This window comes from Leucoraja erinacea, chromosome 28 (genome assembly GCF_028641065.1).
Source record: "Leucoraja erinacea ecotype New England chromosome 28, Leri_hhj_1, whole genome shotgun sequence".
NCBI lineage: Eukaryota > Metazoa > Chordata > Chondrichthyes > Rajiformes > Rajidae > Leucoraja > Leucoraja erinaceus.
The window spans coordinates 10,053,470-10,068,350 of record NC_073404.1 but is presented as its reverse complement, the minus strand read 5'-3'; the positions used below and the strand labels follow the sequence as shown (position 1 = coordinate 10,068,350).

General features: G+C 42.4%; 1 protein-coding gene across 6 annotated transcripts in view; it reads right to left on the bottom strand.

Moving 5' to 3' along the window:
• vmp1 (vacuole membrane protein 1) overlaps positions 1-14,881 on the bottom strand; it is a 127,498-nt gene that overhangs the window by 81,021 nt on the left and 31,596 nt on the right. For all 6 annotated transcript variants that reach the window (XM_055657683.1, XM_055657687.1, XM_055657688.1 and 3 more), the window contains exons 4-5: positions 8,763-8,853; positions 5,267-5,377 (exon numbers count right to left, since the gene is read on the bottom strand). In XM_055657683.1, the coding sequence (XP_055513658.1) occupies positions 5,267-5,377; positions 8,763-8,853 (202 nt within the window). The remainder of the gene's footprint in view (positions 1-5,266; positions 5,378-8,762; positions 8,854-14,881) is intronic.

Sequence of the window (14,881 nt, the reverse complement as noted above, 5' to 3'; positions counted from 1 at the left end):
TAAAGCACTATTTCCATAATCACCGTTTCGGGCCGAAACCCTTCTTCAGTCTGAAGAAGAGGTTTGGCCCGAAATTTTGTCTGTTTCCTTTGCTCCATAGATGCTGCCTCACCCGCTGAGTTTCTCTTGCATTTTTGTCCACCTTCAATTTCCCAGCATCTGCAGTTCCTTCTTAAACATTACCATAATCACTGCAGGTTCATTAGCAGCTTTTGCCAACTCTAGTGGACTACAACATTTACAGAACAAAACATTACAACACAGGAACAGGCCCTTCGGCCTACAATGTCCGTTCTGAACATGATGCCAAGATAAACAAATTTCACCTGGCTGCTCATGATCCCAATCCCTGTGCCTGTAGAAAAGCCTCTCAAATGCCACTAATCATATCTCCTCCACCACCACCTCCACCAGTGAGTTCCAGGCATCCACCACTCATTGCGTAACAAAAACATGCACTACCTATCTTCTTTAAATTTTCCCACCCAGATCTTAAAGTTATGTCCTTTAGTCTTTGACATTCCCAACCTTGAATAAAATGTTATGACTGTCCATCCTATCCATGGCTCATAATTTTATGAATTTATGAGATCTCACCTCAGCCTCAAATCTTCCTTCAATCTCTCACTCTCCAGAGAAAGCAAGTTGTCCAATCTCTCCTTATTGTAAATCCAGGCATCCTCCTAGTCATCCTCTTCTGCACCCTCTGCAAAGTCTCCACACCTTTCTTGTAATGAGGCAACCAGAACTACACACAATACTCCAAATGCAGTCATTGACATTTTATAAAGCTGCAATATGACATCCCAATTCTTATATTCAATGCCCCAACCGATTAAGGCAAGCACACCATACATCTTCTTTACAACGCTATCTCCTTGTGTTTTCACTTTCAGAGAGCTATGAACTTGGATCCCAAGATCCTTCTGAACATTATTACTACTAAGGGTTGCCATTAACTGTACACTTTCTTCTTTCGTTTGACCTCCCAAATCACAACACTTCCCATTTGCTTGGGTTAAACTACATTTAATTGGTATATTAACAGTTCAGGTCAAAGACGTTTCATAGGTACTGTTGTAGCTTGAAGACTTAAACAAGTAATTCATTTATGTGAAATAGGGAATCAATCTTTCAGAGAATTGGGCCATTTTCAGTCAGTCTAGACACCCATTGTCATGAAGTTTACCTTATTTGCATTTAATAAGGACATTTCATCTTGGGTGGTACCTTCAACAAAGACTTAAACCATCCATGTTTTTTATAATTTATGTTCAATATAATTCTCCAATTCAGAGGAATAATGGCTTGGATTAAAGAAACACTTAAGAGGGGAGTGAAGACAAAACAGATTGTGTAGGGAAGAACTGCAGATGCGGTTTTAAACCGAAGACACAAAAAGCTGGATTACCTCAGCGGGTCAAACAGCATCTCTGGAGAAAGCAAATAGGGGACGTTTCAGGTCGAAAGAAGGGTTTCGACCCAAAATGTCGCCTATTACTTTTCTTCAGATGTGCTGTTTGACCTGCTGAGTTACTTCAGCTTTTTGTGTCTATCTTCAAGCAAATCTTCAGAGGTGAGTTTCAACCAGAACTAGAAGAATGGGCTTTTCTAAAAAATATAATTTAACACAACCAGGTACAAATGATTGTAACACATGATTATGTTTTTGTTCAAAGAATGGTTTCACTTGTGGAGTGAGTTAATTAACTCTGGAGTTAAGAATGTATTGTCGTAATCAGACCACTGTGACCTTCACGATTACAACAAGTTATTAGCTCCATCTGCTGGTATTCCCTGGAGCTGCACAGTCGGAATGCTGCAGGAAGGTCTCATGATATTTTTACAGGGGTGGGAGATTGCAACCTTCACGTGGTCCACCCTGTTTCGACGAATGCACTCAACCTGGCATTCACAAACAAAAGATCAAACAGAACAAGTTGTCTTACAACTTTAGGCTGTGCACACCATACGCAAGAAGAAGTAGTATTTTCACAGTAAGGGATTGAGAGAAGTAAAATTATGAAGAGTAGAGTGGGGAGGAAAACACTACACCTTGGCATCTATGGCTGAAAGTTTGTGTGTCCACAGACATTTTTGTGAATGTCACTATCCATCAGCAGAGCCTGGTCTTCAATAAACCCAGTTATCCCATGGCAAGGATTCAGCCTGTCATGACTGTGTGCTAATTGTGCAAGAATCAACTCATGTTGGCAGAAATCACACCCATGTAATGGGCCTGTTCCACTTTCACGACCTAATTCACGACCTCCCTGCCGAGTTTGCCCGTGACACGTACTCGCAACATGGTCATCACAAGGTCGTAGGGTAGTTTGTGATGCTAGTCGTAGGTACTCGTGGCATCAAGTAGGTCGGGGCGTTTTTCTAGCTGTTGAAAAATGTTCACGAGTAAAAAAGGTTGTGAATTAGGTCGTGAAAGTGGGACAGGCCCTTAACTTCCACTCAATATGATTTTATCAAGGCTTGAGAGCTCAGATGTTTTAACATTAAGATTACCAGTCCAAGTGGAATGAAGGACTGGAGATAGCCAGCTCAAAATAACAATATGGTGGGTACATCTTTGGATGGCAAACCAGAAGGAATATTATCTTTACCAGTGGGGCTTGTTGTCAAGAGAAAGTCTCCGCATCTCCCCACAGGACAGTCACTCAAGCATCGGACGTCAGCACATATGTCCCAACCTTGAAGCTGCATACAAGGCCAACAAGGACTTTTACTCTGACCTTTGGGGAAAAAATATTTCTGGCCTGCATCTGAGTGAGACAGCCTGATTCTCGGGGTGGAAGATTGCAACCTTCATGTGGTCCGCCCTGTTTCGACTAATGCAATTAACTCGATGTGCACAAACGGAAGATCAAATAGAACAAGTTGTCCAACAACTTTAGGCTGTGCACGCCACACGAAATAAGAAGAAGAAGCCTGATTCTCGCCTGCGATTTCAATGCCAACAGGACAATCTACTTGATAAAATGTTTGAAGCACTGACTGGTCATAATCAACAACCTGTCTCATCATTAAAAAAAAATCTCATGATGACATTCCCTATCTATGCACTGACAACTCTTAGGTTATATCTTCCAAGTGAGACACCACACGGTTGCATCAGAACTGGCTTGATCCAAACGACTATGAGATCAATTAGCTAATTAAGCTCAAGTGCAAGATCTGCCTGGATTGGAAGCTCCACCACATACCAAAGACTCTATACATCCAAAATTGTAAAATCAGGACAACCTACTCAGCCTGAATAAGCGTCTTGACTGGAAATGCCATCTATCCCGGTTCTCCAGAGTTGCTGCCTGATCTACTAAGTTACTCTAGTATTTTGTGTCCTTTTGAGTTTCTCCAACAGATTGCTGCTCCTTACTCAGGCATCTGCAGTCTCATGTCTCTGGTAAAATAACTGCAGGAAGTGCCACAAAGGCTTCACAGAAAAAGCATCATTTTTTAATAACTAAAATGTACTGTAATTCATGTTTTATTGGTACAGTCACTTGAATGTCATTTTTAATCCATTTAGAATATAGTGCATTCACTGTGCTACATTGCACATACCAATATATCATTGAAATGCAAACAGACAGAAGAGCAAGCTGAAATATTAGAATATCCTTCTAACAGCCAGACTGAACTATAATGCCCATAGTCCACTGCCTACACGGTGAAAGGTCAAGATTTTAATTTTCCTCTTACCTCAACAACGAAGGCAGTTTACAGAATTCTATGCAATCTAATGTAAAAAAAAAAATCCCATCCATTCAGTGATACCTCATCAGACAAAAATAAATGTAACTAAGAGTTGCCATTTGTTGTAATTGAATGCTTGGTCAAATATCTGCACTGTCTCTGGATCTTTACATCAACATCTTTGTTTTGTGTAGGAAACAAGCGTTTGGTGGGGCTGGAGTTAGATGTGTAAGAGCTATAGTCTGTGTTGCACTATTAATTTCATAATTACTACCCAATCTTCTGTGAATCAAGAGCGAGTGTAGTTTCAGGTGAAACTGGCAAATGCAAGGACAGGTAAGAAATTCCACAGATAAATTAACCCAATGTTATTCAGGCTATATTTTTAAACTGATTTACCAGCCTGGATTTCACATTTGTAATAAGTGCTTCTCCAGTTGGCAAACTGTGAAATTGACAGTGATTTAGGATCGTGCAGAAATGTCAGAGGTCGATGTTGGCGATTCTGCTGCCCTCTGCAGGCTTCACTGTTTGACAGTCTTCTTCACCATAAAAGGAAATTAGTCATGACAGAAAAATATCCTGACACTGCCTGGAGTTTTTAAAATGGCATGATAAACAACAATGCAAAACAGGCCAAGGAAGGCATACAACAGATGCAGTTAAACCAGCATCTGCAGTTCTTTCCTACACAAAGACATGGCAGAATACCAAAGAAAATAGAAGAGTGACGTAATAGCAAACATCGGATGGTCCAATAGAGCATTTACAGGCCAGAAAATGTGCATTGTCCAAGTTACAATAAATCAAACCCCATGCACAATCTTGGTTTTTAGGGGACACAAAAAAAAGTACACTTGAATATTGTATTGTACTTTCTTTCCTCCTAAGTGTATGAATTGAGTGATATAAATATAAAGGGGGAAATTTAGAAGAGTAAAAAAAGACATTGCAGTAAAATTCTCAACTATTCTGCATCTGGAATCCCCCAGTATAAAGCAGCCAGAAACACCAGCAGCAAAAATAATACTACAACTGGCAGAAAGTACAAATAAATTGCTTCTTCCGCCCACTTGTCGCCACAGAGAGAGGTTTATTTTTGGCTTAGCTTTGCCTCTCTAGCATCATATAAATTGGAAGACAAGAACATAAACAAAATCAGGAAACATGTCGTTATATTTCATCGCAGATATCCATTCAGATCAAAGAGAATAATCAGGCTGCTTTTCATCCCGTCAACGAATGTGTTGAAAAGATGGTGGTAGGCTGCTTTCTTAAACCATAATAACATTATTTTTGAATAGCTAAGTAGCTTGTTAAACCACTTCTAAGGGCCAATTGCATTATACAAGACTGGAGTCACCAAGGACAGATTGGGTTTGGAAGAGGCAGCTTCTCCTTCCTACGCCTAAAATGCATGTCATTTAAACAGGTGCCTGCAATAAGTTAACTGACCTCTTTAATTCTATTAAATTGTAAGTGTTTCAAAACTACATTGCCAAGAAAAATCTTTTACAGGACCTGAAGTAGAAGTGATTGGACTGAATAATTCACTTACCAAATAGAGCAGGAAAGTGTGCAAACCTGTCCCGAGACCAACGGAGGACAGGATACCCAAGCCTAACCAGTAGGCACACCATAAACACTTCTTTTCCACCAAATGTACAAACTGGCAAAGGAAAAAAAAAGGCCGTTATCTATTGCTCTTAATATTTTTTAAAACATTTTAAGATGGGTGCAGAATAGTTAATGCTGGAACCTAACGAGCACAAATATTTTTCAACACAATTAATCCAACAGATTAAAGACTTGCCAAAGACAGAAAAAGTGACAAACACACTAAAGTAACTCAATGGATCATGTAATTTCCGTGGAGGGAATAAACAGACTTTGCTTCAGGTTGGGAGCCTTCTTCAGGTTGGTTAGAGTGGGAAGGGGTTAAGAAACCTGGAAAAGAGCGGTGGAGACGGGACAAAGCCTGGCAAGTGATACGCGGGCTCAGATGAAGAGGGGGTTTCGATTGGCAGATGGGTGGAATAAGTGACAAAGGCTCGAGGTGAAAGAGAAATGTACAGCCAGAGGGGAGGGAAAAAAGGGAAATGGGAGATTCTGGAATGGGAGCTCTTGTCTTCTTTCATTGCTTTGGCTAAACATTGGAAAGCCCATGCAGCAAGACTCACTATTTTCACTGAGGTAATTAGGAATGAGGAATAAATGTTGACCTTGCCAGTGACACACAGGATCAAAAAAATGAATATAAATCGAAAACCAACGCAAGACCATACATCAATTTGAAGAAAATAATTTTCAATTATTTTTAAAAACATTAACATGTATAACAAGAGTCTCATTCCAACAAGTCATGTGTTGCCAAAGCATACTTATTGGGTAAACAATATCAAAAAGTTAAAAAAAATCTAAGCCAGATTATGATAAATATCCATCATGGCAAATGCTTTATTTTTGAAAGATATTTGAGCAGGCTTGCAAATAAAACCACAGGTTTTAGTCTGTGATATTACAGTAAACATTAATTTTAGCAGACTTCTTTATAACGGGTTTTGGTTACAGCGGAGGGACGTGGCGGCGCCACCCTGGCTCATGAGGTGTACCAGCAAGCCCTTCGTCACCCACCGCACGGTCCCGTTGACGCAACTGTTGTTGCAACTCACGTTGTAGCCTCTGGGATCAGCGTTTTCTCCAGGCTGCTTGCACTGACAGGGCGTGCACAGTCACCTTGGGGCCTCCTCCTCTCTCACCAGCTGCCACTTCTGTTTGCCTCCGCTTAGTCCACACAGCCTCTCCAACCCCCTCCACTTCCTGTAATTCTACCCACTGAACCACTACCCCCCCCCCCCCACTCCCCCCCCCCCCCCTTCCATTTGCTATATCTTCCTCCTTCTCCCCCAGATGGTGGACGAGGCAGGCAGTGGAGCCGGGAGCAAACAAAGCAACGGGTAAGAGGGGCGGATGCCCCCCGGTGACCGAGGCGACTTGAAAGTAGCGGCGGCCTGAAGAAACCGCGTCCTGTCAGGAGCTACAACATGAGCCACAACAACATCTGCATCAACCGGTGAATGCAAGCCAGCAGCATCAACGCTTAGTTTTAAGTTGAAACGACACAAACCGCTGGAGTGTCTCAGCAGACTGAATGGGTCTGAAGAAAACGCCCCGACGTTACCTATCCATGTTCTCCAGCGAAGCTGCATGACCCACTGAGTTACTCCTGCGTTTGTTTTTTTTTTGTGTATTCTTACAGTGTCAGAAACCAGTGTCCAATCCTGAATACGGATGCTGTCTGTGCGGAGTTTGTACGTTCTCCGTGACCTTGCGGGTTTTCTCCAGGTGCACCAGTTTCCTCCCACATTCCAAATACATGCAGGTTGTAGGTTGATTGGCTTCTGTGAATTGTCCCTAATGCGTAGGCTGGAACTAGTATATCGGTGATTGTGGTTGGCGCTGATTTGGGACCAGAGAGGGCTGTTTCCACTCTATGTCTCAACTAAACATGCTATTGATGTTTTTCGCACCTACATGTCAGAACCTTGACAAGCTATTTAGAAACGGTCAAGATGTCCACAGCATGTACCACATCATATTACTGAATCAGATTGCCATGGGAACATTCATTGCTGGGAAATGCAATCATCTGCTGAGTGTTATGCAGTTCCAAACTCAGATGGAATTACTTTCAATTTGATATTATCAGGACACAAAGTGCTGCAGTAACTCAGCAGGTAGGCAGCATCTCTGGAGAAAAATGATAAGTGATGTTTCGGGTCGAGACCCTTCTTCAGAGTCTACCCGACTCTATTCAGTTGACATTATCAAGATTTGTTATAAAAATCATTAATCTACAAGTAATCCATTTCACCGTTAAAATTTAAAAAGTAAAGCCTGATGGAACAGACAAGGTAACATAATAAGATATGGATCTAGTGATTAAATCATAAAGATGGAGAACCCAGAATTAAAGTCAAAGTCAATGTTATTCGTCACATGCACCCGAAGGTGCAGTGAAATGAATCTGCCAGCAGCGATACACTTAAAAAGAATACACAATACACAATTAGATTTAACACAAACATCCACCACAACATTCTTCACCGTGGTGGAAGGCAACAAAGTTCAGCCAGTCCTCCTCCCTTGTTCACCCATGGTCGGGGCCATGAACCCTCCAATGCACAGGCCCTCTCGTCGGAACAATCAAAAACTCCAACGTCGGGACAGTCAAACACACCCCGCGGCTTGGAGGTCCCGAATCGGCACTTTCCTACCGGAGACCGTGGCCTCAGGATGTTATAGGCCTCAGGCCGGCGGTCGGAGCTCCTCTACGGCAATCCCCTGCAAGGGATCCCAGGCCGGGGATTGGCGTAGAGGAGCTCCGCAGACCACAGCCCCATGATGCCAAAGTCACCAGGCCAGCGATAGGAGCACTCTTCTCTGGCGACCCCCGCAAGAGTTCGCTCACTCCGCGATGGAAAAGTCCACACTGCGCCCGCTGCTGTAGCTCTGGGCCCGACTCCGGGAAAGGCCGCTCCAATCCATGCTGTTTGGCTGTGAGGGAGGCAACATGGAAAAAGTCGCCTCTACATTGAGGAGGCAACCGAAAGCGGTTCACCCCCTTTCCCACCCCCCCCCCCCCCCCCCCCCCCATACACACACACAAGACACCCAAGAGACACCTAAACTAACATTGGACACACCAAAATAAAAGTAGAAATAACAAACACGCTGCTGGCAGAGCAGCCGACTCGCAGCGTCCCCGCCACCCAGGTCTTGAATCTATAGCATACTATCAGTAAAGGAGTCAGGAGATAGTTACAAATTTGTCAGCAGAGTACTAATTGGGGTTTTTCACAGGACTTAAGAATGGGGGGAGATCTCAATCAAAATTGACAGAATCAACGTTCAGAGTTTATTTTCTGGTTAAATTCAAGAAAGACGATTATTTAAATTTCCTTGTTAAATTTCATTCATATTGTTGCCCTTGATATTACTTCGTCAATTAATACTAACAGTTAACAACAGCCCAAGCTATAAGCAAAGCTCACCTGTTGATGCTCGCCTTCAACATAATAGGCCACCGTAGTCACAGCCAACAAGAATAGCAAAGTCAGAACAATCCTCCGTCGTTGCCACAACCTGGAAAGGAAAACATGTTCAGAATATGTGAAGATCAATGCAGATAGGCTCATGATTGTGTTTTCAGTTCTGGCTGGAGCCAAGTGGTTGAAAACAAAATGACAGTTTTAATAGGCAAAGCAAATCTTAGGCATTGACAATTTAACTGTACTTTCCCCAGTAATACTAGAAATCCTTGGCTCATTGTTTTGCTTTCCTTCAATTATCAAAATCTTAAAAACAATCCCCCCCCACCCCCCCGCTCCCTCCATTCCTATGTTCAATCTTTATGGAATTACGTATCCAAAGTAAAAAATAGCTACTATCATTTAAAATCATGATGATTAGTTAGAAACCAGTTGGGGAAACAGACCCAACGGGTCTGCACTTGGTCTAGCATATTACTAAAACTCTCATCTTGTTTGTTTGCTTGCATGCGTGTTCTCCAATTTCCACCAAAACGGCACACAATAGCGCTACAATGTTTGGCCCACCTTACTCACCATTGTCTTGTGATGTGCCGTAGCAAGCTCCCTTCAGATTGACATTTTAAACTTTACAAAAAACACTTTTCAATTTGCCCTGCCAGTCAGCCGCGTTCGACATCACAATGACGCCACAATGGGATCCCGAATCTCATTTTCATTTTTTTTTTTTTAAATCACGATTTAAAAAAAAACTCGGTTTTAATCAAATTCTTCCGTTTTCATTAACAGCTGACATTGTTAGGTTATTTTAAAGATAAAATGTGATTTTCATTGAGAATTCCATTTAAAAAAAAGACATTGCGATTTTCATTATGGGGAGGTGGGATAGGGGGGGGGTTTCATTTACAAAATAAAAAGCGATTTTCATTGTGACGGGTGGGATAGGGGGGAGGTGAGGAGTGGGGAAGCAGGGGGATAGAGGGAGAGGAAGGAGTAGGGAGGGGAAAGTGGGGGAGGTGAGGAGGGTGGGGGGAGGAGGGGGATAGAGGCAGAGGAGGGGGGGGAGAGGGTGAGGTAGGGAGTGGGGGATAGAGAAAGGGGAGGGCAGTGGTGGAGGTGAGGAGGGAGAGTGGGATGAGGGAAGGTGAGGAGTGGGGGAGTAGGGAGATAGAGGGAGAGGAGTGGGGTAGGGAGGAGAGAGGGGTTATGCAGGGAGGGAGTGACTGAGGGTTGGGGAAAGGAGAGGGAGGGAGTGGAGGAGAGGGGAAAGAAGAGGGAGGTTGAAGAGGAGGGGGAGGGGTAGGAAGAGGGATGGTGAGGCGCAGTTGGGGGAGGGTTGCCGTGGGTCGCGTCACAGCGGGGATCTCTGGCGTCACAAAGGGAACCCCTCAACCGCGCCGGGCCAGTGGTGGAATTTTGCCTTGGGGGACGGTCCCAACGGGTCCGCACCTGGTCTAGTAGATACTAAACAGTAAAGCAAAAAATCTGATACAAAAATAAAATGTAAGAAATGCAGTCAGACAGGTTTCACATGATTTTGTGAACAAGGCTAGCAGTGGATCACCCCACCCTTTGAGTATGCTCCAGTGTTCAGCAAGATGACCAAATAATATACAGATGACTTAGTGGCAGAAGAGGCCACCCAACTTACAAATCTGCTCAACCATTTAATTACATCATGGCTTAACTGATTGCAACCTTAACTCCGCATTTAATTCCCAGTAACCGTTCACTTCCCTATCAAGTTTCTATCAACCATTAGGTTGGCATGAACATGGTGGCCAAAGGGCCCGGGTCTACGCTGCATGACAAAGTATCTGACTATCCCAGACTTTGCTTTAACTACACTTCAGGAAAATGAAGTTCTAAATGTAGATCAGTCAATATTAGTTGACCTGATCCATGTCATGTTTTACTGCATACCGCTGGTTAGATGTCTCATATCAAAGATCTTAGAGCAGAGCTTTGTCTCATATTATCTAGTCCATCACTCCAGCCTCTAGTTAGATTCGTTTTTGAGCTTGAGCTTACAACACGTATGTATTTGAGCTCTGTGTATTTACTATAATAAACAACTTATACTTATGTACGGATTTTGCGTTATTACACGTTCCTATATGGTGTCAGAAGTGGGATCCGAAAACACGCCCCCAAAGGAGACTGCGAACTGACCAGCTGCGAACTGACCAGACCAACAGTCTGAGTGAGAAAATGTTGCCTCATCTTGGTCTTAAACGGGCAACAGTTTATTTTTAAAATCAGATTCCTCTCCCAAATGGGAACATTCTCTCCACATTCACCTTATCATGACCTCCCAGGCTCTTGTTTGCTTCAATTAAGTACTCTTTCACTAAATTCCAGTGGACCTAACGCTCGTCCATCAAACTTTGCCTCAGAATAACGTGCCAAGTCCAATTATCAATTTAATGTACCACTGGCACAGTGGCGCAGCAGTAGAGATGCTGCCTTACAGCACCAGAGATGTGTGTCCGAACCCGACTACAGGTGCTGTCTGCAATCAGTTTGTACTCTCTCCCAGTGATAGCGTGGGTTTTCTCTGGGTGCTCTGGTTTCCTGCCACATTCCAAAGACATGCGGGTTTGTAGGATAATTGTCAAATTGTCCCTGGTTGAGGGTAGAATTAGTGTATGGGTGGGCGTTCATTGTCACTGACTCTGTGGGCCAGAGACTCAGTTTCCACAGTGTATCTCAAACTAAAACTCCGAAACCTTCCAATGCATTTACCTCGAAAATAGACACAAAATGCTGGAGTAACTCAGTGGGACAGGCAGCAGCTCTGGATAGAAGGAATGGATGACGTTTTGGGTTGAGACCCTTCAGACTCGATCCGAAACGTCACCCATTCCTTCTATCCAGAGATGCTGCCTGTCCCGGCGAGTTACTCCAGCATTTTGTGTCTATCTTTATGTCAGCATCTGCAGTTACTTCCTACACAGGAAAGGCACCAAATCCTGCTAAAACTCAGTGTTCTGCAATTTCTCGCTATTCAGATAATACACTATTTACGTTTCCTAACCAAGTGCACAATTTCTCATTTTCCCTCATACTGAACTTTTTTGAAGCACTTGATCTTACTTCTCTCTGCAGCCTCATGCCCCTTTTTACAAAGAAACATAGAAAGTAGGTACAGTAGTAGGCCATTCGGCCCTTCATGCCAGCACCTACATTATTGGCTGATCATCCAAATTCAGTACCCCATATCCTTTGATTCCATTAGCTCTAAGAGCTAAATCTAACTCTCTCTTGAAAACACCTTACAACTTAGTTTCATGTATATCTTTTTTTTCCCCAATCAGCAAATTTATACTTTCAGTCAGTCTTTCAACCATGTCACTTAGATAATTTGTAAAAGGTTGAGGTCCCAATACGAATCCCTGTGCGTGCTACCTACATTATATTAATCAGAAAACAACCACCTAATGTTCTGCTTCTTATAAAGCAATGAATCGCCTATTCAGACCTCCTTCACCATCAATCTTTATCACAAGCAGTAACCTTTGATGGGGCAAAGACCTCTGAAAATGTTGATACTAACTTAAATTTTTTTTTTTTTTTTTTTTTTTTTTTTTTTTTTTAATCACACCATAATTCAAAAGGTACTCTGCTTTTATGCTAGATTGCCATAGAAATCCATTAATTTAGCATTTTTTATATCAGGGACAGTGTTCCCTTTGGAAGAAAGGGAGAAACCCAATTCAGTTTACTTTCTTAGAGAAACAACATAATTGCAAATTTATGGTGGGAAAAGGAAAAGTACAAAAAGAAAAATAAGTATAACACGAAAACAGGTTTAGGCAAGAATTACTTTTTAAACCATGCATATAGAAGTAAGAGACCCACAACTTTCAAACAAGTTTATACCAACATTCCTGCCTGAGATAATCACCAACCACAAACGCAAAGAATTTATGAACAAAGATCAATTGGATTCACAAAAGTATTAAATTGATACTGGTAGAGGTAAGAGTACACCAAGCACAATTTTATTTCTACCAGTACATAAATGGGCCCTACGGCCCACTACACCCTGACCCCCTTTGTGCCTATTTGCACTAATCCCATTTGTCCGCATTAGGATGGAATCCTCCTCTACCATGCCTATTTAAGAGCCTGCTTAAATGCCATTTATAGTAACTGTATTCAACTCTAGCACAATGGCATTTCATTTCATATATCAACCACTCTCTGTAAAATAAATTATCCCTCAGATCCCCTTTAAAACTCTTCCACTTTAAAAAATATATCTCTTATTTTTGATACCCAGTTGAAAAATTCAATTTATAATATCGCAAGTGAAGAATCACAGTAAAGCTGTAAAGTTGGAGTATTAAAAAGCTTCTTTATGAAAATCAATAATAGTGATAATGTTAACCTTAAACACACCTGCTGAAATTACCTTGAAATGTTTCATGAAAATCTCATCGAAAACCTCTTCCTACAGTCACTATGCTCCAGTGCGCAATGAATGTGCATCATCAGCAGTTGGAAAGCTGGCTTATGACATTAAAGTCTAGATACATATCAAGCTAAAGAAGGTTGTCTAGTGTCGACACACAGCATGGAAACCGACGCATCCGCCCTCTCCACTTTGGCCCGTTCACGCTAGTTCTAAGTATCACACTTTCCCATCCACTTCCAACACATACGGGGCAATTTAAAAAAATATATATGCATAGGGCCAATTAATCTCTAACCCAAAAATCCGCAACATATGAGAGAAAACCAGAGCACCCGGAATAAACCCATGGTGTCACAGGGAGAATATGCAAACTTCTATAGACAGCACCCAAGCAGAGGATCAATCCCAGGTCTCTGGCACCAAGGCAGCAGTTCTACCACTTGCGCCTCTGTGTTGCCCAAAACAGTAGCAATATCTCTGCAATACGATACATGGATATTATTTTTAATTACATTTTGGCATTTCAATAGGGAATAACAGAACTTTTTGTTACATGTCAACACACATTCTTTGAGGTCTTTATTATAGCTTCAGTCAATTCAGTAAACAGGTGAACATTGAGCATCCTACAGCGGGTATTCCTCCTCCAGCAGGCATGAGACAGGAAAAAACTGAAAAAGAGAGGAAGAGAGATGGGGGTCCAGGGGGCATTGCCCCCTGGAAGAGTTCCAAGGGGCAACACACCAGGCAGGGGTAAAAGGGGTACATTTTTTGATAATTGTACCTTGAAGTTGTAGCTTGAATTCCTGATTCTTGGTGACTTTAACATTCATGTCTGCTGTCCCACTAAGTCTCTTGTGAATAAAGTTTAGAACCTGGTTGAGTCTTTCAATCTGACTCTACTTATCACTGGACCCACGCACAAGCTTGGCCATACACTCGACCTGGTGCTATCGTCTGGTCTCCCAATTTGTAATCCAGAAATTATTGATGCCCGTCTGTCTGATCATAGTGCAATTATATTCGATGCATCTCTGCCTTTCTCTCCCTCAAAATCCCATCTCCCTGCTAGCTACTCCTGCTACATAAACTCTTCGACTGCCAGTAAGTTATCTGAGGCACTCATAGCCACCCCCGACATCTGCACCATCGAGGCGTCTCCATTCCACCTCAGCACTGACGACCTCAGTTCTTTATTCAATACCAATTGCTCTTCCATCCTGGATTCTGATGCTCCTCTTAAAATGAAAAAGTCTAAACCTAAAGGCTGGCCCTGGCTCAATGACACCACCAGAGCCCTAAGAAGAGAGTGCAGAAAATCAAAACGGAAGTATAAATCTGATAAGCTTCAAATTTCCTTTGAAATTCTGAAAAAATCTCCTCAAATACCAAGAAGCAGCAAAGTCTGCGAGAACACAATACTTTTCCGACCTTATTTATAAAAACGCCCAAAAAATCCAAGGTCCTTTTTAGTACCATTACCTCTATCATATGTCCTGCCCCCAGTACCAGCTTAGCTGGGTCCCCTTCTAAATGCGAAGAGTTTACTACATTTTTCACCAGTAAGGTTAAGAACATCAGAACAAATATTTCCCCTCCCATCCATGACCTAGCTGTCTCATTGGTCTGTTCTTCAAAATTAGACTGTTTCCATGCCGTTACTATACCCTCCCTTGTAAAGCTTGCCTCCACTATGAAACCT